We start from the raw sequence: 25,264 nt of genomic DNA, 5'->3' as shown, positions 1-25,264 counted from the left end.
AGGGACCATTAAACGGATTATATCAATCAAGTTAGTAAGTGGAACCGATGTATTATAGCCTAGGCCTAATTTAAAATTGGAAATGAACGAGGTAAAATGACATTTTGGGGGATTTTGGGGGCATAACAATACGGCCGTGGCAAGTTTGTGGAGGGGCCTAGCGGCTAAAATCTAGCGGAATAAGTTCAACACAGGCTGGCATAGGCAGTCGTTCAGTCTCTATAACCGGAGGTCTAGTGGAGCCAGACGTAGTCTCAGTGGAACAACCGACGATTATAGAGACTGAAGCTTTCGGTCTACATCCGACATAGAGTCTACGTACACACACCAAATCGCGCCGCACTGAACGGGTGAAGCTTTTCTTCACACACCTAATCGGAGATGAAGGTAGCCCATCCAATGTGTAAAAATTGCCAATTTGATAAGTGTAAGGATCGCATTGTACACGTACAACCGCTATACTACACACCCGCAATATATTCTTTGTGTATTGTATCCGTCAGGCATGATCAGTGCAACGATGGCTGGCTACCAATTAAAATAGGCATGGTGGTCGGATATAATGAGAGTAGATGATGGAGGGGGGGGGGGGGCGGTAAAGCGCAGTACTTAGGGGCAATCAAAGAATTATACTAAGACCTCACCTCATGTATGTATGTTAGAAATTAAAACGTTATTATCTTCTTTTGAATTGCAATATATCCCCGCACCATTATTATAAGTCATGCATGAATGTTATTTGTCATATGTTATATATTTGAAAGGTGGTACACGATTCAAGCTCTATTTGCTTATGTTTCATCACCTTTGTGTGTTCTTTCTTCAAACTGTATATTAGTTGCAACGTGTCTATGATAAATCATTGTTATATTCTTTTTCATGTGAAGTCTATTCAAATGGATTGTAAATTGAAATGATTTGTTATATTATTTTATATTCATTTTTCATGTGATGTTAACTTCAATGGATTGTGAAATTGTGAACATGCATGCATGCATGCATGCATAATAAATAAATAAATAAATATGCTTTCTCTGGGAAAAGGGGCATTGACTCAATAAATACCAAATCACAGAAACTATTCACCATTATGTCACCGTCATGTACATATTTTCTATGGATATATTTTTTAAAATCTCAACTCTTTACCACATCAGCGTCATGTACATTGTCGATGGATAAAGTGGAATATTTATTCTTCACCACCCTACGCTAACTTTTCACCACCCTACCGTCATGTGCATTATCTATGGATAAGCTGGAACATTAACTCTTCACCACCCTACGCTAACTTTTCACCACCCTAGCGCCATGTACATTGTCTATGGATAAATGGTAATATTATCTCTTCACCACCCTACGCTATCTTTTCACCACCCTAGCGTCATGTACATTGTCTATGGATAAACTGGAATATTAATTTTTCACCACCCTACGCTAACTTTTCACCACCCTAGCGTCATGTACATTGTCTATAGATAAACTGGAATATTAATTTTTCACCACCCTACGCTAACTTTTCACCACCCTAGCGTCATGTACATCGTCTATGGATAAGCTGGAATATTAATTTTTCACCACCCTACGCTAACTTTTCACCACCCTACCGTCATGTGCATTATCTATGGATAAGCTGGAATATTAACTTTTCACCACCCTACGCTAACTTTTAACCACCCCAGCGTCATGTACATTGTCTATGGATAAAGTGGAATATTAACTCTTCACCACCCTACGCTAACTTTTCACCACCCTATAGCGTCATGTACATTGTCTATGGATAAACTGGAATAATTATTAACTCTTCACCACCCTACGCTAACTTTTCACTACCCTACAGCGCAATGTACATTGTCTTTGGATAAACTGCACTCTTAATTTTTCACCATCCTACGCTAACTTTTCACCACCCTATATAGCGCCATGTACAGTGTACATAGTCTATAAACTGGAATATTAACTCTTTACCGTGTTAGTTTGTTTTAGTTATGCCTATGCCTTCACGGTGACCATAATGGTAGGAATACTCCCCAGCAGAGGCCGCCCTCCTGGGGGAGTAGGGGCACAGTGCCCCCCACTTTTTCAAGCACCCGAAAAGTGCCCCTTTTTACATAGGAATAGTGCTCCTTTTACTCTGATAAGTGCCCCTTTTATTTTGACAGTTTGACACGTGCCCCTTTTCCTTCGACAAGTTCCCATTTTCCATTGCAATAAGTGTCCATTTTCCATTCTCGTAAGTGCCCTCTTTAATCTCTAGTACTAGGGTAGGTGAGGGAATTGGAGACCCTTAAGCACATTTCCATAATTTACATAAACATGAAAAATGTTACACATACAGAAAGTTTTGTTTTCTCTTTAGTAACTTCTTCTCTTTATTGGGAAACAAAATTGTGGTCATGATGTAACTGATTAATAAGATAAAAATAATTTATGACGTCATCACCAAAGGTCTCTCATTACCAACATGCGTACAGTTACAAATCAAGACATTTCAAATCAAGACATCAAGACAAAAATGGGATTGTTATAGTTAGTTCAAACACTTTTTGAAAGAGATACATGCAGCCAATGAACTTACTGTAATTTTGAAACGATTTTGAAAGAAGAAATTAATCCCATGTTATCCGCTTGTTATGCTTTATAATTCATTGATATTACAGTATATAACATATTGCAATTTAGTATGGGCCACCAGCGCCAAAATCAAAATCAAATCTATTTATTTATTGCAAAAGAAAGCCCTTCGTATTATGTACATGTTCACCATTATTTATCTCACACAAGTCCAATATTTTACAAACTGAAAACCCTTACAGTATTCGACATAAATTCGCTACAATGTTTACTGATCATGTTTAAGTATTTAAAAAATATACTCCCTCTTTCATTTCAAAACTTTTACACTATGAATAAAGCTATTCATTCTTACCCTACTCGTAATTCCTCAAATTTTCATCTAGTATACCCGAAATAAATCCATAAGACACCATGGTCCTGACCCATGGAACTTTCTCCCAGAATCTATTAAATCATGTTGCTCCCTCTCAGGGCCGTAGCCAGAGTTTGATGTTTAGGGGGGGGGGGACACATACATGTAATTGATCGACGTTCTGGAGAGGGGTCTAAACAATTTCAATTTTTTTTGGGGGGGGCACGTGCCCCCCCCCCCCCCCCCCCCCCCCCCCCCCCGTGGCTACGGGCCTGCTCACTCTACTCATTTAAGGCCAAAGTTAAAACGATGTTATTATCAGAATACTCAAGGTAGAATTTCTGTGTCAACTCTTCATTGTTTATCATGTCATCTCTTCTTTCATTCGCATCATTATCATCATCATCATCATCATCGTCTTCATCATCATCATCATCCTCATCTACATTGTCAATATCACCATCATCGAAATTTGTATTTTCAATTACCTATCCGTATCTGCTTAATATGTGTTAATATATTCATGAGTTTTTGTCTGGGGTTGTCGTTTTATCAAGCAATCTGCTTACAATGACAGTCCTTCTTCCGCAAATAATTGTTTTATAATGTTTGAGGAAACTTAGTATTTATGACATTTTATATATATATATATGTATTTGCTAATTTATGATTCATTGTCAGAAAAATACTTATTGTACTTTATATTATTATTGTTTTCGAAAAACTGTATGATTACACGAATGCAGAAGAAAATATAATCAAATCAAAATATACTTATGTTATTTTATCTAAGGTCTTTTCAGTCTTCGTTATGAAAATGTATTTATAACCCTATCAGGATTGGGTTTTTTCCTCTTTATTAGATGTAATTTTTCGCACTGCGACCTCACAAATCTTAACACTTTTCCTCGCTCGCAAATAAATGTTCAGACCATCACACCCAACTGCAAAGCATGATGCATTATGCAATATCTTGTATGGTGTATAAAGTGAAACAAATATTGAAATCATCCCTGATAATGTAAACACAATGTAGGGGTATATACCGAAGTCTAAACAATGTCTATTTTCTCTTTGAGATTTCCCTTTGTAGCCTAGGTGCCTTTTTTTCTTCAGAAAGTCCTTTTTTCTTGGTGCCCCCCCCCCCCCATTTCGAAGTCGCTCGGCCGCCCCTTTTCCCCAGTGAGTGGAGACTACAAACTAATTGCGATTGATTGGAGGACTTACGATTGATTTGGATCAATCGTAACTCTATAAGACGGGGACAACTAAGCTCTCATGAAATTCTCACAATGATACACATCTGAAGTTTGAAAACAATATTAAGACTGCGAACACCAGAATATTTCGAAAACTAATAAACATTTATTGAGAAATTACAGGAAATGCCAATGCATATATGACTTTTTTTCCTTTCAATTCTATTTTCTCTTCTTCGTTCTCGTAGACATAGCCTCGACGGTAATACATGGCAACATTTAGAATAAAGAATCATTACTAGTACTGTATAGATCAGGCACGCCGGAAACAGTTTGGGATGGGGGGGGGGGGGTTTGGGGGTGGCAAACATTCCAGGGGGCTCACCTTCCAGGGGCAGTGACGTAATGAGAAAAAACGTTCGGAAGGGGGGGGCAGACGAAAAAATCTGCATCACCACCAGTCTTACATGTTACATGCAGCTCCCGCGGAACGTTTTTCAAAGTGGAGTATTAACGATCAGGTAGAGCGTAAATTGGCGTAGGGTCCAGGGCATGAGTCTCGGTAGGGGGGTCAAGGGGCTGAGCCCGGAAGCTCAGTTTTAGTTTTAGGTATTAAATTACGATCAGATGAGCATCAAGGGCCCGCCTTAGGGCCATTGACGTGTTCCAGGGGGGGGAGCCCCCAGAAGCCCAGAGGTTTTAATATTTAACTACGGTCAGATGAGCATCCAGGGCCCGCCTTAGGGCCATTGACGTGTTCCAGGGGGGGGGAGCCCCCTGAAGCCCAGAGGGGTGCAGGTATTTAATTACGATCAGATGAGCATCCACGGACCCGCCTTAGGGCCCCTGGTGGGCTCCAGGGGGCAGAGCCCGCGGAAGCTCAGGGGCTTAGGTATTTAATTACGGTCAGATGAGCATCCTGGAGCCCGCCTTAGGGACATTGGTGGGGTCTAGGGGGCATAACCCCCGAAAGCTCGGTTTTTTAGGTATTTAATTACGGTCAGATCAGCATCCAAAGGACAGAGCCCCCGGAAGCTCAGGGGTTTTAGGTATATTACGGTCAGATGAGCATCAAGGGGGCCGCCTTAAGGCCCTTGGTGGGGTTCGGGGCGGAGCCCCCTTAAGCTCTGGGGTTTAAGGCATTTAATTACGGTCAGATGAGCATTTTTTATACCTTATTTGTGACATTGGCAGGTCACTTATTTTTTCTCTCCGTCTTTCTTTCTTTTTCTCTTTAACATACTTTTTCAAAAAGTGAGGTGGGGGGGGGGGGGGGGGGGAGGCTCGAGCCCAGCCACTTTGCAGACCATGACATAAAGGCTTCTAAAGAAGCGTTTTTTGCTCGACTGTAATTTGGGAATTTCTTATCGTCCAACAAACGCATAAAAAGGTAAGACTTACAAAAAAAATGGAGAAAAAATACCGGAAAATCATGTCATAACAACAACATTTGTAAATTACTGGTATCGAATAAGAAATACACCCCCATCAGTATGCCAGCGTTCGGGAGCTCATGTCTTCTCACCCCTATAACAAAAAACAGACACGCTTTCCCATTCTCGCACAATATGTCCATGATATGCGCTATTATAAAGACCTCCATTGATAAGTACCGTATAGGTGGCATGCGCAATGTTTATGAAATTTAATTCCTGTGAACGTTTCTTTTTTTTGAATGGAATTGTATATGTGATTTAATTCAGGATTTATTATTGTTATGTTTTTTTGAGTTAAAAATACAAACCATGTTACTCCTTTACTGTTTGTTTGTTTGTTTTTTTGGGGGGGGGGGCGTTTTTTGTGGGGGGGGGGGCAAAAATGCGTTTTGTTAACAAATTCGTTGTTATTCACATTCTCTCTAGTTTAATTATATGGGAGATAAATTCAATGTAGTACAGTCAGTTTACATCTCAAATGCAGCTGTGCACATATTTAAAACATTAGACATGGCAACCAAGTAACAATTAAAACCACATATTATTAAAAACATTTAAGAGACCAGCTTTGCCTTCGTGCTTCATTATGTTGTCATCCCTTTGGAATCAATGTGGAATTGTGTGGAGGTCCTACATAAACAGCACAACAATTTCGCCGTTCATTTCCGATTCTCTTGAATTCATAACGACTGAAATAACATCCATTCAAGTTGCAAACTTCCGACGAATCAACAGTTTCCCAGTTGCATGTACCTGCATAAGGTCTTGCGGTACCGCAAAATATTTCGGGAACAAGGTGTAATTGCGCTTTTGCCAGGTATATTGAGGTTCATTTGTAAAATATATTCCACATATTACAGAATGTTACAATATATGTTTTCTCTACAGTTGTATTAGAAAAAGATATACAGGCTAGTACAATAGAATTTTAAATTCTTGACGATAATATTTTGGAGAGTGCAAGTTTTATAATTTGTTTGATAGTCTGTTAAATAAAGAGGACTGTTTCATTGTTAAAGTATCTCACCCGTCTACATATCAAGCCCTATATAATTATATTTTTTTAATTTATATAGGTGACAGAAGGGGATCGCATCTGTTTATTTCAGTTCATCCTCGTGAAGCAATTGCTTATACATAAACTCACCGATCGGAAATAATAAATCTCTTAAAGGTTTTATTTGAACCCCATGATCTCTTTTTCAGCCAACATGAAAGTTTGAAGAACTTTGCAGGAATTGTGAATATGTCACGTATGTCCTATCTGTCAGCAGTGTCCTATAGAATTCAAATTATGCAAGGAAACCTGTTTACTTTTAAGACTTGACCGTCAGACGCTATTGAATGAATGATTGACTTGCTTTGGTAATAAAAAGAGCTGTAAGGGGTACATGAGCATTACATGCAGGCACGGATCCAGGATTTCTTAGGGGGGGGGGGGCAAATTTGAAATCATGCGAGCCAAATATTGGTACGTTATGGTGACCAGCAGTGACGTAATTGGGAGGGGGTGGGTGCAAGTAGGGGCGAGTTTCCCCCTCCCTCCTCCGCGAAGCGCGGAAGTTTTGACATTTCAAAAAATTATTAGAGAAAGAAGACGATTCGTTGTACCGTTATCGACTCTTAATCTTCGTCTAAATTCAGTTTCCCCCCCCCTCCCGCGCGAAGCTTTTACGTTTCATTAAATCATTAGAGAAAGAAGACGATTCGTTGTATCGTTCTTGACTCTTAATCCTTGTCTAACTTCAGTCCCCCCCCCCCCCGTGCGAAGCGCGGAAGCTTTTACGTTTCATTAAATCATTAGAGAAAGAAGACGATTCGTTGTACCGTTCTCGACTCTTAATCCTTGTCTAAATTCAGTCTCCTCCCCCTCCTCCCGCGCGAAGCGCGGAAGCTTCTACGTTTCATTAAATTATTAGAGAAAGAAGACGATTCGTTGTACCGTTCTCGACTCTTAATCCTTGTCTAAATTCAGTCTCCTCCCCCTCCTCCCGCGCGAAGCGCGGAAGCTTTCGACGTTTCATTAAATTATTAGAGAAAGAAGACGATTCGTTGTACCGCTCTCGAAGATAATCCTCGTCTGAATTTATTTTCTTCCTCCTGCGCGAAGCGCGGAAGCTTTTACGTTTCATTAAATCATTAGAGAAAGAAGACGATTCGTTGTACCGTTCTCGACTCTTAATCCTTGTCTAAATTCAGTTCCCCCCCTCCCGTGCGAAGCGCGGAAGCTTCGACGTTTCATTTAATTTTTAGAGAAAGAAGACGATTCGTTGTACCGCTCTCGAAAATATTCTTTGTCTGAATTCAGTTTTCCCCCTCCCGCGCTCCCTTGCTACGCGTTTTTTGAGGGACCACCCCACCGCCCTCCTGGCTACGCGCCTGCAGTCAGATGAACTTATGTTGATACCTTGTCTGCCCCCGGAAGTTCAGGGGTTTTAGGCATTTAATTACGGTCAGATGAGCATTATTTTGATACCTAATTGTGACATTTGCAGGTCACTAATTGGCGTGGGGTTCAGGGGGCGGAGCCCCCGGAAACTCAAGGGTTTTAGGCACTCAATTACGGTCAGATGAGTATCAAGGGGCCCGCCTTGAGGCTTTTCGTTGGGGTCAGGGGGCAGAGCCCCCGGAAGCTCAGGGGTTTTAGGCGTTTAATTACTGTCAGATGAGCATCTAAGGGCCCGCATTAGGGCCCTAGGTGGAATCCAGGGGGCTGAGCCCTCGTGGTTTTAGGCATTTAATTTAATCATGGTCAGATGAGCATATTTTGGTACATCATTATAATGTGTCACTGGCAGTTAACTATTTTTTCTTTCTTGCTCTCTTTCTTTCTATTTCTCTTTAATATACTTTTTCAAAAAAAGTGGGGGGGGGGGGGGGGGGAGGCTCGAGGATCCCAATCCCCGCCGTTCCGCGGGCCCTGACATGTAGGCATCTCAAGAAGCATTTTCCTGCCTGGCTGTAAATTTAGGAATCTGTCATTTCCAACAAACGCATACAAAAGTACAATTTACTTAAAAGTGATGAAAAATCTCGGAAATTTATGTCATTTCAGCATTGTAAACCACCGTTATGGAATTAGAAATAAACCACGTTTGAATTTTATTTCCCAGAGCCCCCCCCCCTCCCCTATCAGTACGCCAGTGCCCCCCCCCCCCCCCCCCCCCCCCCGATTACACCTTGTTGACGAGAAAATTACAACTGATATCCCTTACCTTTCTTCATTCTCTTTTTGCTCTTTCCCTTTCTCTCCTCTTTCCCTTTCCCTTCCCTTCTCTCTCTTTAGGTTTGCCTGGGGGGGGGGGGGGGCAAGGTCATTTTGGCCCCACTCCGCTCTACACATTGTTGACTGATCTCCCTTCTTTTCTCCCTTTTCTTTTCTTCTTCCTCTTTTTTGTTCCCTTTTAGCTCTCTTTCCTTTTCCTTCCTTCTCTTTTTTTAAATGCGGGGACGGGGGGGGGGGGGGGGGGGGGGGGGGGGGGGGGGGGGGGGGGGGGGGGGAGGCAAGGGCCTTTTGCCTCCACCCCCCCCCCCCGATCGGGAAAATTGCAACTGATATCCCCCTTCTTTTCTTTTCTTCTTCCTCTTTTTTCCTTCCCTTTATCTCATTTTTTTACTTTTTTTCTTTCCCTTCTTCCTTCTCTTTTATTTTTTGATTGGGGGAGGGGGCAGCAGCCTGGGAGGCAATTCCTTTTGCCCCCCCCCCGATCTCCTTCTTCCCTCTTTTCTTTTCTTCTTCCTCTTTTTCCCCTTTGTCTCCTCTTTCCCTTTCCCTTATTTCCTTTTCTTTCTCTCCTTTTTTTCGGGGGGGGGGGGGGGCAAGGCCCGCTCGCCCCCCCCCCCCCCCCCCCTGGATCCGCGCCTCTCTACATGTACTAAATGTATATTTTGTCTATTATGTAAAAATCAGACTAATTAAACGAGCGTGCTCGCTAAATTCAATTCGACAACTAATGATCATTATTTTCTCACAAAAAGACATTTTCAAACCTTTTGGTTTTGAGGGAAGTTCTAAATTATTATTATCATTCAAATTACGTTGGAATTTAACCTCGTCATTATTTTTGGCCTGCACATAGGACATAATACCGTTTTAACAATAAACTGTATTGTAATTGGATGGTGAAAAATTAATATTACCATTTACCCATAGACAATTAATGTACATGACCCTAGGATGGTGAAAAGTTAGCGTAGGGTGGTGAAGAGTTAATAATCCATATACAATGTACATGACGGTAGGGTGGTAAAAAGTTAGCGTAGGGTGGTGAAGAGTTAATATTACCATTTATCCATAGTCAATGTACATGGCGCTATAGGGTGGTGAAAAGTTAGCGTAGGGTGGTGAAGAGTTAATATTCCAGCTTATCCATAGACAATGCACATGACGGTAGGGTGGTGAAAAGTTAGCGTAGGGTGGTGAAGAGTTAATATTCCAGCTTATCCATAGACAATGTACATGACGGTAGGGTGGTGAAAAGTTAGCGTAGGGTGGTGAAGAGTTAATATTACCATTTACCCATAGACAATTAATGTACATGACCCTAGGATGGTGAAAAGTTAGCGTAGGGTGGTGAAGAGTTAATAATCCATATACAATGTACATGACGGTAGGGTGGTAAAAAGTTAGCGTAGGGTGGTGAAGAGTTAATATTACCATTTATCCATAGACAATTAATGTACATGACCCTAGGGTAGTGAAAAGTTAGCGTAGGGTGGTGAAGAGTTAATATTCAAGCTTATCCATAGACAATGCACATGACGGTAGGGTGGTGAAAAGTTAGCGTAGGGTGGTGAAAAATTAATATTCCAGTTTATCCATAGACACTGTACATGGCGCTAGGGTGGTGAAAAGTTAGCGTAGGGTGGTGAAAAATTAATATTCCAGTTTATCCATAGACACTGTACATGGCGCTAGGGTGGTGAAAAGTTAGCGTAGGGTGGTGAAGACCCATAGGAAAGAAATGAGCCTGCCGCATACTCCTGCGGCAGACCTGCCGCAGACAGTCATCTTTTTCACATGCAAATTAGTTTTGCCGCAGACTTGCCGCAGACTTGCCGCATACTCTTTCAGTATGATGAAGAGTCTGCGGCAAGTCTGCCGCAGACTTGCCGCAGACTTGCGGCAGACTTGCCGCATACTCTTTCAGTATGATGAAGAGTCTGCGGCAGACCTGCCGCAGACTTGCTGCAGACCTGCCGCATACTCTTTCAGTATGATGAAGAGTCTGCGGCAGACCTGCCGCAGACTTGCTGCAGACCTGCCGCATACTCTTTCAGTATGATGAAGAGTCTGCGGCAGGTCTGCCGCAGACTTGCCGCATACTCTTTCAGTATGATGAAGAGTCTGCGGCAGACCTGCCGCAGACTTGCTGCAGACCTGCCGCATACTCTTTCAGTATGATGAAGAGTCTGCGGCAGGTCTGCCGCAGACTCTTCATCATACTGAAAGAGTATGCGGCAAGTCTGCGGCAAGTCTGCGGCAAAACTAATTTGCATGTGAAAAAGATGACTGTCTGCGCAGGTCTGCCGCAGACTTGCCGCAGACTTGCCGCATACTCTTTCAGTATGATGAAGAGACCTGCTGCAGACCTGCCGCATACTCTTTCATATCCAGTACGTGGCAATAAAGTATGCATGTAGAAGAACCAGTGATAAACTGATTGATACTTCATAATCGATATTGGCAATATCGATATTACCAATTAGGTAATACCAATATATATCGATATTACCAATTAGGTATATTCTATTCTCAATTGTATTAACTTCATCACATTGATCATTTGAAGTGTATTCAAGAGTAACATTTAAAGTGACACAGGCTCGTACACATATATATACTAAATATGTATATTGTTTCTTGGTTAGTAATCATAGTTTCTTGGTTAGTAATCAATATATCTATTGCTTAAACGTGAATGTAATTGTAACATGATCAGACAAAATAATCTATTGGTTAATAATGGCAAAAGGAAAATAGAAATCACAAAAATGATGTGCATTGTCTTAATTTGCTTAACAAATCATGATAAATGTATTTTTCTGTCACACGTGTAAAGTAATAATGAATATGCATGAGATGATTGGTTTCAATTGGCCCTATTAGACTTTAATGGGATATCCTGTGGCAGACCTGCCGCAGACTGTTCCTGTGGCGTACTGGTATGCGGCAAGTCTGGAGCAAAGTTTCGCCCTGCCGCAGATCTGCCGCAGACTGTTCCTGTGGCATACTAGTATGCGGCAAGTCTGGAGCAAAGTTTCATCCTGCCGCAGATCTGCCGCAGACTGTTCCTGTGGCATACTAGTATGCGGCAAGTCTGGAGCAAAGTTTCATCCTGCCGCAGATCTGCCGCAGACTGTTCCTGTGGCATACTAGTATGCGGCAAGTCTGCAGCAAAATTTCATCCTGCCGCAGACTGTTCCTGTGGCATACCAGTATGCGGCAAGTCTGGAGCAAAGTTTCATCCTGCCGCAGATCTGCCGCAGACTGTTCCTGTGGCATACTAGTATGTGGCAAGTCTGCAGCAAAATTTCATCCTGCCGCAGATCTGCCGCAGACTGTTCCTGTGGCATACTAGTATGCGGCAAGTCTGGAGCAAAGTTTCATCCTGCCGCAGATCTGCCGCAGACTGTTCCTGTGGCATACTAGTATGCGGCAAGTCTGCAGCAAAATTTCATCCTGCCGCAGATCTGCCGCAGACTGTTCCTGTGGCATACTGGTATGCGGCAAGTCTGCAGCAAAATTTCTTTCTGCCGCATACTTCGGCATACTCTTTGCCGCAGACTTTTAGTCTGCGGCAGGTCTGCGGCAGATCTGCGGCAGGTCTGCGGCAGGTCTGCGGCATACTTTTCACTTTCCTATGGGGAGTTAATATTCCAGCTTATCCATAGACAATGTACATGACGCTATAGGCCTAGGGTGGTGAAAAGTTAGCGTAGGGTGGTGAAGAGTTAATGTTCCAGCGTATCCATAGACAATGTACATAACGGAAGGGTGGTGAAAAGTTAGCGTAGGGTGGTGAAGAGTTAATGTTCCAGCTTATCCATAGACAATGTACATAACGGAAGGGTGGTGAAAAGTTAGCGTAGGGTGGTGAAGAGTTAATATTACCATTTATCCATAGACAATTAATGTACATGACCCTAGGGTGGTGAAAAGTTAGCGTAGGGTGGTGAAGAGTTAATATTCAAGCTTATCCATAGACAATGCACATGACGGTAGGGTGGTGAAAAGTTAGCGTAGGGTGGTGAAAAATTAATATTCCAGTTTATCCATAGACACTGTACATGGCGCTAGGGTGGTGAAAAGTTAGCGTAGGGTGGTGAAAAATTAATATTCCAGTTTATCCATAGACACTGTACATGGCGCTAGGGTGGTGAAGAGTTAATATTCCAGCTTATCCATAGACAATGTACATGACGCTATAGGCCTAGGGTGGTGAAAAGTTAGCGTAGGGTGGTGAAGAGTTAATATTCAAGCTTATCCATAGACAATGCACATGACGGTAGGGTGGTGAAAAGTTAGCGTAGGGTGGTGAAAAATTAATATTCCAGTTTATCCATAGACACTGTACATGGCGCTAGGGTGGTGAAAAGTTAGCGTAGGGTGGTGAAAAATTAATATTCCAGTTTATCCATAGACACTGTACATGGCGCTAGGGTGGTGAAGAGTTAATATTCCAGCTTATCCATAGACAATGTACATGACGCTATAGGCCTAGGGTGGTGAAAAGTTAGCGTAGGGTGGTGAAGAGTTAATATTCAAGCTTATCCATAGACAATACACATGACGGTAGGGTGGTGAAAAGTTAGCGTAGGGTGGTGAAAAATTAATATTCCAGTTTATCCATAGACACTGTACATGGCGCTAGGGTGGTGAAAAGTTAGCGTAGGGTGGTGAAAAATTAATATTCCAGTTTATCCATAGACACTGTACATGGCGCTAGGGTGGTGAAAAGTTAGCGTAGGGTGGTGAAGAGTTAATATTCCAGCTTATCCATAGACAATGTACATGACGCTATAGGCCTAGGGTGGTGAAAAGTTAGCGTAGGGTGGTGAAGAGTTAATGTTCCAGCGTATCCATAGACAATGTACATAACGGAAGGGTGGTGAAAAGTTAGCGTAGGGTGGTGAAGAGTTAATAATCCATAGACAATGTACATGACGGTAGGGTGGTGAAAAGTTAGCGTAGGGTGGTGAAGAGTTAATATTCCAGCTTATCCATAGACAATGTACATGACGCTAGGGTGGTGAAAAGTTAGCGTAGGGTGGTGAAGAGTTAATGTTCCAGCTTATCCATAGACAATGTACATAACGGAAGGGTGGTGAAAAGTTAGCGTATAGGGTGGTGAAGAGTTAATAATCCATAGACAATGTACATGACGGTAGGGTGGTGAAAAGTTAGCGTAGGGTGGTGAAGAGTTAATATTCCAGCTTATCCATAGACAATGTACATGGCGCTAGGGTGGTGAAAAGTTAGCGTAGGGTGGTGAAGAGTTATTATTCCAGCTTTTCCATAGATAATGTACATGACGCTAGGGTGGTGAAAAGTTAGCGTAGGGTGGTGAAGAGTTAATATTACCATTTATCCATAGACAATGTACATGACGCTAGTGGTGAAAAGTTAGCGTAGGGTGGTGAAGAGTTAATGTTCCAGCTTATCCATAGACAATGTACATAACGGAAGGGTGGTGAAAAGTTAGCGTATAGGGTGGTGAAGAGTTAATAATCCATAGACAATGTACATGACGTTAGGGTGGTGAAAAGTTAGCGTAGGGTGGTGAAGAGTTAATATTCCAGCTTATCCATAGACAATGTACATGGCGCTAGGGTGGTGAAAAGTTAGCGTATAGGGTGGTGAAGAGTTAATATTCCAGCTTATCCATAGATAATGTACATTACGGTAGGGTGGTGAAAAGTTAGCGTAGGGTGGTGAAGAGTTAACATTACCATTTATCCATAGACAATGTACATGACGGTAGGGTGGTGAAAAGTTAGCGTAGGGTGGTGAAGAGTTAATATTCCAGTTTATCCATAGACACTGTACATGGCGCTAGGGTGGTGAAGAGTTAATATTCCAGCTTATCCATAGACAATGTACATGACGCTATAGGCCTAGGGTGGTGAAAAGTTAGCGTAGGGTGGTGAAGAGTTAATATTCAAGCTTATCCATAGACAATACACATGACGGTAGGGTGGTGAAAAGTTAGCGTAGGGTGGTGAAAAATTAATATTCCAGTTTATCCATAGACACTGTACATGGCGCTAGGGTGGTGAAAAGTTAGCGTAGGGTGGTGAAAAATTAATATTCCAGTTTATCCATAGACACTGTACATGGCGCTAGGGTGGTGAAAAGTTAGCGTAGGGTGGTGAAGAGTTAATATTCCAGCTTATCCATAGACAATGTACATGACGCTATAGGCCTAGGGTGGTGAAAAGTTAGCGTAGGGTGGTGAAGAGTTAATGTTCCAGCGTATCCATAGACAATGTACATAACGGAAGGGTGGTGAAAAGTTAGCGTAGGGTGGTGAAGAGTTAATAATCCATAGACAATGTACATGACGGTAGGGTGGTGAAAAGTTAGCGTAGGGTGGTGAAGAGTTAATATTCCAGCTTATCCATAGACAATGTACATGACGCTAGGGTGGTGAAAAGTTAGCGTAGGGTGGTGAAGAGTTAATGTTCCAGCTTATCCATAGACAATGTACATAACGGAAGGGTGGTGAAAAGTTAGCGTATAGGGTGGTGAAGAGTTAATAATCCATAGACAATGTACATGACGGTAGGGTGGTGAAAAGTTAGCGTAGGGTGGTGAAGAGTTAATATTCCAGCTTATCCATAGACAATGTACATGGCGCTAGGGTGGTGAAAAGTTAGCGTAGGGTGGTGAAGAGTTATTATTCCAGCTTTTCCATAGATAATGTACATGACGCTAGGGTGGTGAAAAGTTAGCGTAGGGTGGTGAAGAGTTAATATTACCATTTATCCATAGACAATGTACATGACGCTAGTGGTGAAAAGTTAGCGTAGGGTGGTGAAGAGTTAATGTTCCAGCTTATCCATAGACAATGTACATAACGGAAGGGTGGTGAAAAGTTAGCGTATAGGGTGGTGAAGAGTTAATAATCCATAGACAATGTACATGACGGTAGGGTGGTGAAAAGTTAGCGTAGGGTGGTGAAGAGTTAATATTCCAGCTTATCCATAGACAATGTACATGGCGCTAGGGTGGTGAAAAGTTAGCGTATAGGGTGGTGAAGAGTTAATATTCCAGCTTATCCATAGATAATGTACATTACGGTAGGGTGGTGAAAAGTTAGCGTAGGGTGGTGAAGAGTTAACATTACCATTTATCCATAGACAATGTACATGACGGTAGGGTGGTGAAAAGTTAGCGTAGGGTGGTGAAGAGTTAATATTCCAGCTTATCCATAGACAATGTACATGACGGAAGGGTGGTGAAAAGTTAGCGTAGGGTGGTGAAGAGTTAATATTCCACTTTATCCATAATTGACAATGTACATGACGCTAGGGTGGTGAAAAGTTGAGATCGTGAAAAATTATATCTATAGAAAATATGTACATGACGGTGACATAATGGTGAATAGTTTATGTGATTTGGTAGTCAATGCCCCCTTTCGCAGAGAAAAGGCATATAATGCATGACATGCTTATAATTATGGTGCGGGGATATATTGCAATTCGAAAGAAGATAATAACGTTTTAATTTCTAACATAAATGAGGTGAGGTCTTAGTATAATTCTTTGATTTGCCCCTAAGTACTGCGCTTTACCGCCCCCCCCCCCCCCCCCCTCCATCATCTACTCTCATTATATCCGACCACCATGCCTATTTTAATTGGTAGCCAGCCATCGTTGCACTGATCATGCCTGGATACAATACACAAAGAATATATTGCGTGTGTGTAGTATAGCGGTTGTACGTGTACAATGCGATCCTTACACTTATCAAATTGGCAATTTTTACACATTGGATGGGCTACCTTCATCTCCGATTAGGTGTGTGAAGAAAAGCTTCACCCGCACTGAACTTGTCACGTTTTCAGATCATAACATATCAGCCGACACTCACAGTGCCGTTGGTTATCCTTGGTTTTAGGGGTTTAAATTATTTTCGATTGCTAATTTCAGCTAATGTCTCCCTAACCCTAGTCATATTCATTAACCCTAGACTCAACCCCCAACCTTAACCTTAAAAACCTAGACTAAATAAACCTAATCTTAATCCTAGAATTTGATCAGTGCGGCGCAATTCAGTGTCCTCAGTGTGTGTGTCGGATGTTGCCTCTATTCAAGTCGTGGAAATAACCTCTGTGACGCATTAGCGTTACAGAAAAAAAATACGCTGCCTCTCTGTACAAAGTCGATGTAAAATGCATCAAGAAAATCGTTGCGGAACCCGTTTTTTCGCACTGCCAACACACGGATTGGAAATCAGAATCGTCATGAAAATGTGGACGATCCTTATTCTTGCGGATGCATCTGTCCGTGTTTACCAAGATGATCCTCGTTTTCGCGGATGATCCTTATTCTCAGACCAGCGCCCCTATGATTTATCGAAATTGCATGCCTCTTTCTTTTTTCATTAAAAAGTGTTGTCGTTTTGGTTGCTTGATTTGAAAATTTGTGATTGATCTAGAATCTGGATCCTGGATCAAGTCAAAATCTAGGTATTCTTAAAATCATGCAGGCAACTTTAAAGATTTTAACATACAATTCTATAAATAGAAGTAGAAGTTAGAACTGCCTTCAAATTTCGAAAAAAAAAATTATTGTTATAAAGACATCCAGGAAGAAATCAAGGTCAACCGTCCAATTAGGAGCAATGTCAACCATGAGAGATGGGCGTGGCTCCAACATGGAGGGTGCAAAGGAGGAGGATGATTGGATCGAGGCTCAGATCCAAAGAGAGTTAGATGCCCTTTCACCTCAGGATGATAGCGCCCTCTCTGGTGAAATACAGGATCAAGATGACGTCGTCGACGGAACTGGAGATGAAGAGGTAATGATTTTATTTGTAGTAAAAAGATGTTGGCACGGGATTGAAGGGAGGGGGGGGGGGGGGATAGGAGTTGGCAAGCTTTCATCTTATTCTATGGATATTCTCAGGCAAAACAAATATCTTTGTTAAAGACATTGAATTTATCAAAACTGGGGCAAATTAAATCTCTTTTTTTCCTTAGTAGCTAGTCTAAAAAGTCTCGAAATCATAATGTGAAGAAATTAAAGCATTCTAGGTCCTGCTATCAATGCACGATTTAAGATGTGATCATGTGATGCTTGTTTCCTTAGGAACCGCCTCCCAACGGTACCATACCTGAATCAGTGTCCCAGTTCGTAGAGAAGGTCAAAAGCAGAGCTAAGGATGCCCAGCTTGCCCTAGAAGAGTGCAATGACCTACTTGATTCATCACACAAAGGTAAGATGTTGATTTATCATATCAAAATTTAATCTGTGTCCTTTGAAGACTAAAACGTTCTTGAAGAAGTGCAGAGAGTTTGGTTCATTGTTTTGCTTGCATCTCAGAATAGCTGCCAAGTATTCCTGTTATAGATGGTAAATTCCTATTTTGGAGCTTACAATTCAACTCTTGCATCCTTGATTCATCACACAAAGGAATAGATGTTGATATATTCTACTAAAAATTAATATGTGTCTTTTGAAGACTAGAACGTACTTAAAGAAGTGCAGACTGCAGAAGAGTCTTCAGAAAATTGGTTCAAATTTTGGCTTGCATCTCAGAATAGCTGCCAAGCATTGCTATTGTAGAGGAAATATTCCTTTCTTTTGTTAACATCCACCCCCAATTCTAAGCACCCTTGAATTCTTCTCTTTTCCTGAATATGCATGTGTAAAAGCATTCAACTACAATTTTTTTTTAAATTATGCCTCAAGAAATTTTTAATATCTGCTGTGGAAGGTTGATTAATTATAGCTGTGACCTTTATTGAAAACGAATTGAAATTGACACATTATCAGTTGACTACTTTCTCCAAATATATTGAACTTTCTGGATATTTTTGTGATATAACACTTTTTTTAAAATTTGTACCGATTTCCATCTCTGCTCTCATTTTTATTTCCAGTCACTGATGAAGACGATGTAGAGAACTTTGCCTACCAGTCAAAGGAGTTGAACAAGTTGGCCTTCCAGCTAGGAGAAGATCCTGAGGAACTCAGAGACAGGGTAAGATCAGGGACCTGTTTCACAAAGCCTTTTTTTCAATGACAAATGCCTAAAATCAGAGACAAATCTGCGGATAACCAATCTGAAGCAAGGATTTCAGTAGCTTATACAAAAAACTGTCATTTGTCGTTGATGACAAGTTTTGTGAAATGCCCCCCCCCCCCCCTGATTTAGTGGGAGAATGATTTGATCATGTACGGTACATGTACAGTTAACAACTGACAAACTCATACCCCTTGTAAGTTTGATGTTTTCTTATGATCATGACAGTGGAGGTGTTATGGTATAGTGGTTCATTTACCTGACTCTCAATTCAAGGGTTAAGGGTTTAAAACTCGACCTGGCACTAACGTCCTTTAGCAAGACGTTAATCCATGTTTGCCACCCTCCACCCAGATGTAAATGGATACCTGGCAATTGCTGGGGTAATAATAATTGCAGGTCCCTTAGGAAGAACAGCATTGAAGCTTATGAGGCTTCCCTCGTTAAACAATACTGACACCAAATAGAGTTAGCAAGAATTCTGACTCTAAAGATTCCTAGTATGTTTGTCCTTCTCACCCACCTGTAGGTCTTGCATGAGCTTGAAGAGGCTGACAGGAAGGACTTAGAAGATTACCAGGGTCAGGGGTCAGAAGGTCAGGTCAATGGACTGGATCTTGTTCCTGTTCTTGATGAAGGTATGTTTCTTCCCCTTTGACCTATTTGTAAATTGTGTCATGTTCATTTCAAAATGTAGGATTATAATGCATAAGTATAAAGAGCAGAATTCCTGCATGGAATGTATTTTGTTCATTTCAATTATTTCAGAGAAATAAAGATTGAAAATCAAGTTGGCAACCGGTATTCTAATGCAAAATCACAGTTTTCCAGTGCAACTTGGATATTTTCTTGAATACTTGAATCTTGTAGAGTTCATTCATAGAAATTTCAAAAAATATACAGGGCTGTAGGAATGTATCAATATTAGTTAATTATCAGTGTTACCATCTCAAAGGGGAAAGCTGAGTATTTTTTAAATTTAGAAAATAAATGTCCATTTTGAGTTATCTTGGATTATTGATGTCAATGTCATAGAGAGTGGAGCTGTGATGGTCTACACGGACATTCACAAGTTTGAGCAGGAGCTGATGGAGAAAGTTCAGATTCTAGAGGGCGTGCTCCACGAACGAGAGGAGATCGAGACGAGAGAACGAGAGGAAGCGAACCTCACCATGGCCATCTTGGACCAGAACGCAGAGCAGCTTCGTCAGCAGAAGCAACAGGAAAATGACGAGGAGCAGAGACAGACTGCGCAGAAGAGAATGGTATGTTGTCCAAGGATGCATGGTCTGCATGAACATTTACCCAATTTGATGTTTGATGATTGTTTTTAAACTGACTGCTAAGAAAGCATGTATGGAAGATGCTTGTAAGAAAGCAACCAGAGGACCAATGGCTTTGAAGCCCCACTGCACTACTTATAGCTATTTGCGCCTTCTATATAGCAAACAATGCCTGAGCGGTGATCATTGGTCCCCCATGATCCTCTTTGTCTTATGTTAATTGAGAGCTGATTTGATGAGATAACCACCTGTCAGTGACCTTTCAGGGAGGTCTAATCCCTCCTGACCAAACTAGTGCAGATAGGCTTGAAGTCCTCTCAGATGGACTTGGTAATATGGATTAGTGCCTTACCAAAGGGCACAAGCACATTGACTTGGTGTTGAACCTGGGATCTCCCAGTTATGAGTCCACTGATCTGCCACTGAGTCATCGATCCAGCCTCTTCAACTGTATATGGATACGTTTCATAACATTCTACGATTATACAGTACTTTGCCCTTTTGTTACTCTGTCTACACCTGTAAACTTATTCTCTTGGACCCCGGTTAGAAACAGAAATGTATCTTCATTGATACGTGTCAGACTCTGTAAAATCCAATTTCACACATCACTATATCTGGAACATAGATTTTTTTTTGCACAAGTGGAGCAGTATGAGAACATATTCTTCAAGTTTCATCCCGATTACCTATGGGATGCTAGAACTTAACATTAACTTAAATATTGACAGCATCAAAATAATTTCTGAATGAACCTTTACTTTTGAGATTTCAAAATAAATGATAATAATAATAATAGTGGGTTCTAGTATAGCACTCATGTCAGACTTGACACTTCTAGCGCTCCACAATTATTACCCTGGATAAAATTTAGCATGGCTGCAATTATGTAGCAAGTAGATTTGTATTTGTTTGAAATTTTTTCTTAGTAATGATTGTGTCGTCTTTCATAGGTCACAAATGCTAGAATAGAAGAAGAGATTGCTAATGAAACAAGACAAACAGAGGAGGAGTTACAGCAATATCAGGTGAGACCAAATATTTCTTTGACATTCTTTCAATCTTAGGCCTGTGGAGATCCTCATTTTATAACAAATCCTAGTTTAAGTCAATGATCTACTCTATTTCTGTCTTTATCTTGGTTCATACAAGGGACTCTTTGATCCTAAACAAATTATTAGTTGAACGCAGACATGCATGATTCTTTTATTGAACATGTTTTTATCATTATCATGAAACAGTTGTTCAGTATACCTAATGTTTTTAAATGCACTGTACATGAAAAAAAAAGAATGTGCGTGTGAGGAGAAATGCACTATACTAAATATGTACCGGTATGCAATAAAGCATACTTAATTTTGGATTTATTTGTCATCAATACTGACCTCATTCAATCATTAAATGGCTCCTTCTTTTACCAAATAATAAGGATTTAGGATTTTTGTTGTGTAAAGGAAACGACGCGAGTCCTCATTTATTCATTACATGGGCTATCCACTCTCGTTGAGGCTGTGTGCACCTATCAATACTTCTTGTGATAGATCTGCACAGCCTCAGCCTGAGTGCTGATAAATCATATAAGGAACTTATTTGCTTGAATCAGTTATTTCTGTAAAGTCACATGGATTGGAAAAGAAGACGTTCGGGTTACAGTTATTTTGTTAATTTTTTTCTTTTCTCGGCATTCATGTGACTCTTTCCAAATGTACTCTTGTTTTGTATTCAATGATTTTCTTTGTTTTTGCTGAATAAACAATAATAACAATAATAAAGATAATGCTATCTTTTCTCTTTTTCACACCCACAGCACCAGATAGACGAGCTATCCAGACAGACAGCATTGGAGAGGGGGGCCTTTGAGCAGGAACATCACCAGGAGGTAAAGAGACAGACCACCAAGAAACACACTGCTGCAACAACAATCCAAGCAGCCTTCAGATCCTACAGGTGGGACTAAGGAAAAAGAGTGCCGTATGGACTTGATAAACTAACATGCCTTTCAAAGTGGCAATGATTCTGCTGCTTTTTTAATGTTACTTTTCTTTTAGTGGTACTATGGCCAAATTGTTATCTTTTTATAGATACATATAGATAAATCTGTAAAAAGATAAAACATGAGCCAAGAACAAACTGTTATGGATGTTCACTACATGAAATATTACCATACCAATACAATTCCAAATCGAAAGGGAAAATAATGATTTCTGTGGGTTGCCAATTTAAAGATTAAAATGCTTACTGTCCTTAAAAATATTTTATTTGATGAACCCCTTTCTCATGAACCGAACCGAAATGAATGAATGGTATATACAATGTAATAATGCTCAAATAGGTGACAATTTGAAAGGGAAATTAGTGATATTTCCATACAACTATTGACTGGTAATTTAAAGATTATAATGCCTTTTTCCTTGAAAAATAATCTACTCAATGATCACCTTTAAGTTTGTTTATTTTTTGTTGTTGTATTGTTGATCCAAAAACAATTTTTTTTTTCTGTGAGGAAGTCACCTTTGTATGCATCACTTTCTCCTGATTTTTTTTCCGTAGGGTGAGAAAACCATACAGGAAAAAAATGAAGATGATCCAAGAAGGACTTAAGGAGAAGAGAGAGAACGAGAGGCAGATGGAGATTGTGGTAGGCAGGAAAAGAAAAGAAGAGCAGAAGAGGAAAGACAAGCTAGAGAAGATGAAGAAAGAAGAAGGAGAAAGGTTGGTAGTTTTCGTTTTGTTATGTCGTCAATTTATATACCTTGGAGGTAGGCATTTAAAGTTACAAGCTTATTTGCCTCTCGTTGACATTAGGATAAAGAGTCAAGGATTGGGATGAAGAATCCATGTTTGGACACACGTTTAGTGGCGCGCTGTACAGCAGTTCACCAAAATGGACAATCTAAGGACTTTTGTGGGTCAAATTAATCTTTGACAAATTGGATTTAAAGCTATTAAGTGACGTACTCTCCACAACTATAGAGGAAAGATTGTTCCATTCATTGATAAATCTCTGAGAAAAAGGAGCCATGTCTGAGCTTTGAGTAGACTTGCTTCTTAGTGATCTTGTGTACTATACTTGAATGTTTTTGTTGTTGTATTTTTGTTCTTTAATAACAACATATAAAAGTATGACACAAAAAAAGGTGTTTTTATATGGATGAAGCACTATTTGATGGGTAACATTTTTATCTCTAGGAACCGTGAAAAAGATGGTAAGTGTGAACAGTATATTTTGATAGATGACCATTATGTAAAATAATCATTGAATCACTTTTACTCTTACTATTTATATCTTACTATTTATACTAGAAATGCAACTATTTGAATCAGATTGAAATGGTTGATCAGACAGCATTAATTTGCTCATTGCTTTGATTATTCATTGCAGGAAAAAGCGTGAAGAAGAGGAGAAGAGGAAAGAAGAAGAGAGACTGGAGATTGAACGACTGGAGAGGATCAAGCTGAAGAAGGAGAAGAAAGAGAAGGAGAGGTTGGAGAAAGAACGGCTGAAGAGAGAGGAAGAGGAAGCAAAGAAAGAGGAGGAGCTGAAGAAGCAAAGTGAAGAGATCCTGAAGCGAATCTTGCCGGACAGACAGAAGGATGAACAAAAGGCAATCGCAGGAGGACCCGAAGCAGGAGATGCCAGTTTGCAGGACGCTCCTGCACCTGATGCAAAGAATCCTGAAGGAACTCCTAGTGCTTCCACAAGGCAGCAGGACAGCTTGAGTAGTGATAGGACTAACAGGGAGAAATCTGCTAACGAAGAGCAGACCGTTAGCGCAGGAGAGTCTGTCTTTATCACTGAGAAAGGTGTTAGTTTCATTGAAGAGCCAAGTCCATCTTCTAAAGGAAGTCACCTCTTGATGGGTGACGAGTTCAAAGGTCGGCAGAGGTCGATTGTTCTTGATAGTACTTTCCATGATGGAGGAATAGGAAAGACTTCACAGGGTCAGAATGAAACATCTAGGGGAAATTTGGATGAAGAAGGAGAGATGCACCCAAAGACGGATCAGACAAGTTCAACCTCCAAAGATCGTTTTGGAGGCGGAAGTTCAAACGTTGGAAATACTGGAGGATCGGAAACCAGGGGTCTTGACACTCTGGGCGGCTTGGAGTTGAAGGTGTCTGGGAAAGAGATACAGAGTACTGTCAAAGCTGAGGAAGATCAGAGTAATACAATTCCAAGGAGATCGAAGGTCACTGAGGATGTCGCTTCCGCTACCCTACCTGCTACCAGTACTCACCAAAAAGTAACTCTGCCTAAAGATGCTGAAGTAGATATCAGTAAAGTAGCAAATAGTTATTTGGAAGATGAAAGGCAAGGATATTCTAATAATAATTCAAATTCTGGAAATGTTACTCAAAAAGAACAATTAAAGAATGAAGAGGGACTGGAAACCCCTTCGATAGAGACACAAATGGAAGAGGGTTCTTCAGAAGAAATGCCCAACTTGATGGAGCACCGCCCTCTTGTGGCAGAACTAGAGCAGCGTCGTCTACAGTGGATCCAAGACTGCATATCCCTGACGTAAGTATAACTTCTTGATTCAGATAAAAACTGAAATCAACCTGCATATGTATAACATTTCATGAATGCTTAAACATCATTTAATACAACTTAATACATGTAGATCGTAATCAAACGATTGGTTGAAAACAGTCGGGTGTCGCTCATTTGAGACTCCCATTTTTTAACCCCCAAAGTGTGCATTACTTTCCAGAACTATCTATTGAAATCACACACAAGATGCCCATGAGCAACAAGTGTAGCGTATGGACTTGGGAATTTACTTGCCATCTACCAAACCTTGAATAATCTCCTTTCAAAATGGAGTCTTTCAAAATCAAATAATAAGGATCTAGAATACTTACATTAATTGTCCAATCAATGCTATCTCTGTTAACCTGTTTACACCTATCATAATACAGTCCAACCTGGTTTACCGATCACCTGTCTTCAAAGACCACATTTTTTGTTTCCCTTGAAAATGTTTTCTCTTTGAAACATGTACTAAAGGAACCTGTACATAAAGATCACCTGTCTGTAAAGACCACCTTTCTTGTCTCCCTTGGGTGGTCTTTATAGACAGGTTTCACTGTATGTGGAGGTGCACAAGGGCTGATCTTGTGCTGATAGATTGATCTGACAGAATACCTTGCATGCATCATTT

General features: G+C 40.8%; 1 protein-coding gene across 1 annotated transcript in view; it reads left to right on the top strand.

The window, feature by feature from the left end:
- The window catches only part of LOC763964 (leucine-rich repeat and IQ domain-containing protein 1), a 39,574-nt gene that overhangs the window by 1,119 nt on the left and 13,191 nt on the right, over positions 1–25,264 (top strand). The window contains exons 2-10 of the mRNA XM_030989498.1: positions 17,371–17,589; positions 17,880–18,006; positions 18,674–18,774; positions 19,346–19,454; positions 19,852–20,081; positions 21,053–21,127; positions 21,907–22,046; positions 22,650–22,811; positions 23,482–24,621. Of these exons, the coding sequence (XP_030845358.1) occupies positions 17,413–17,589; positions 17,880–18,006; positions 18,674–18,774; positions 19,346–19,454; positions 19,852–20,081; positions 21,053–21,127; positions 21,907–22,046; positions 22,650–22,811; positions 23,482–24,621 (2,261 nt within the window). The 5' untranslated portion in view covers positions 17,371–17,412. The remainder of the gene's footprint in view (positions 1–17,370; positions 17,590–17,879; positions 18,007–18,673; positions 18,775–19,345; positions 19,455–19,851; positions 20,082–21,052; positions 21,128–21,906; positions 22,047–22,649; positions 22,812–23,481; positions 24,622–25,264) is intronic.

This window comes from Strongylocentrotus purpuratus, unplaced genomic scaffold (assembly GCF_000002235.5).
Source record: "Strongylocentrotus purpuratus isolate Spur 01 unplaced genomic scaffold, Spur_5.0 spur5_scaffold_18, whole genome shotgun sequence".
Taxonomy (NCBI): domain Eukaryota; kingdom Metazoa; phylum Echinodermata; class Echinoidea; order Camarodonta; family Strongylocentrotidae; genus Strongylocentrotus; species Strongylocentrotus purpuratus.
Note: the sequence above shows the minus strand (reverse complement) of the source record. Positions and strands in the feature narration are given on the sequence as shown.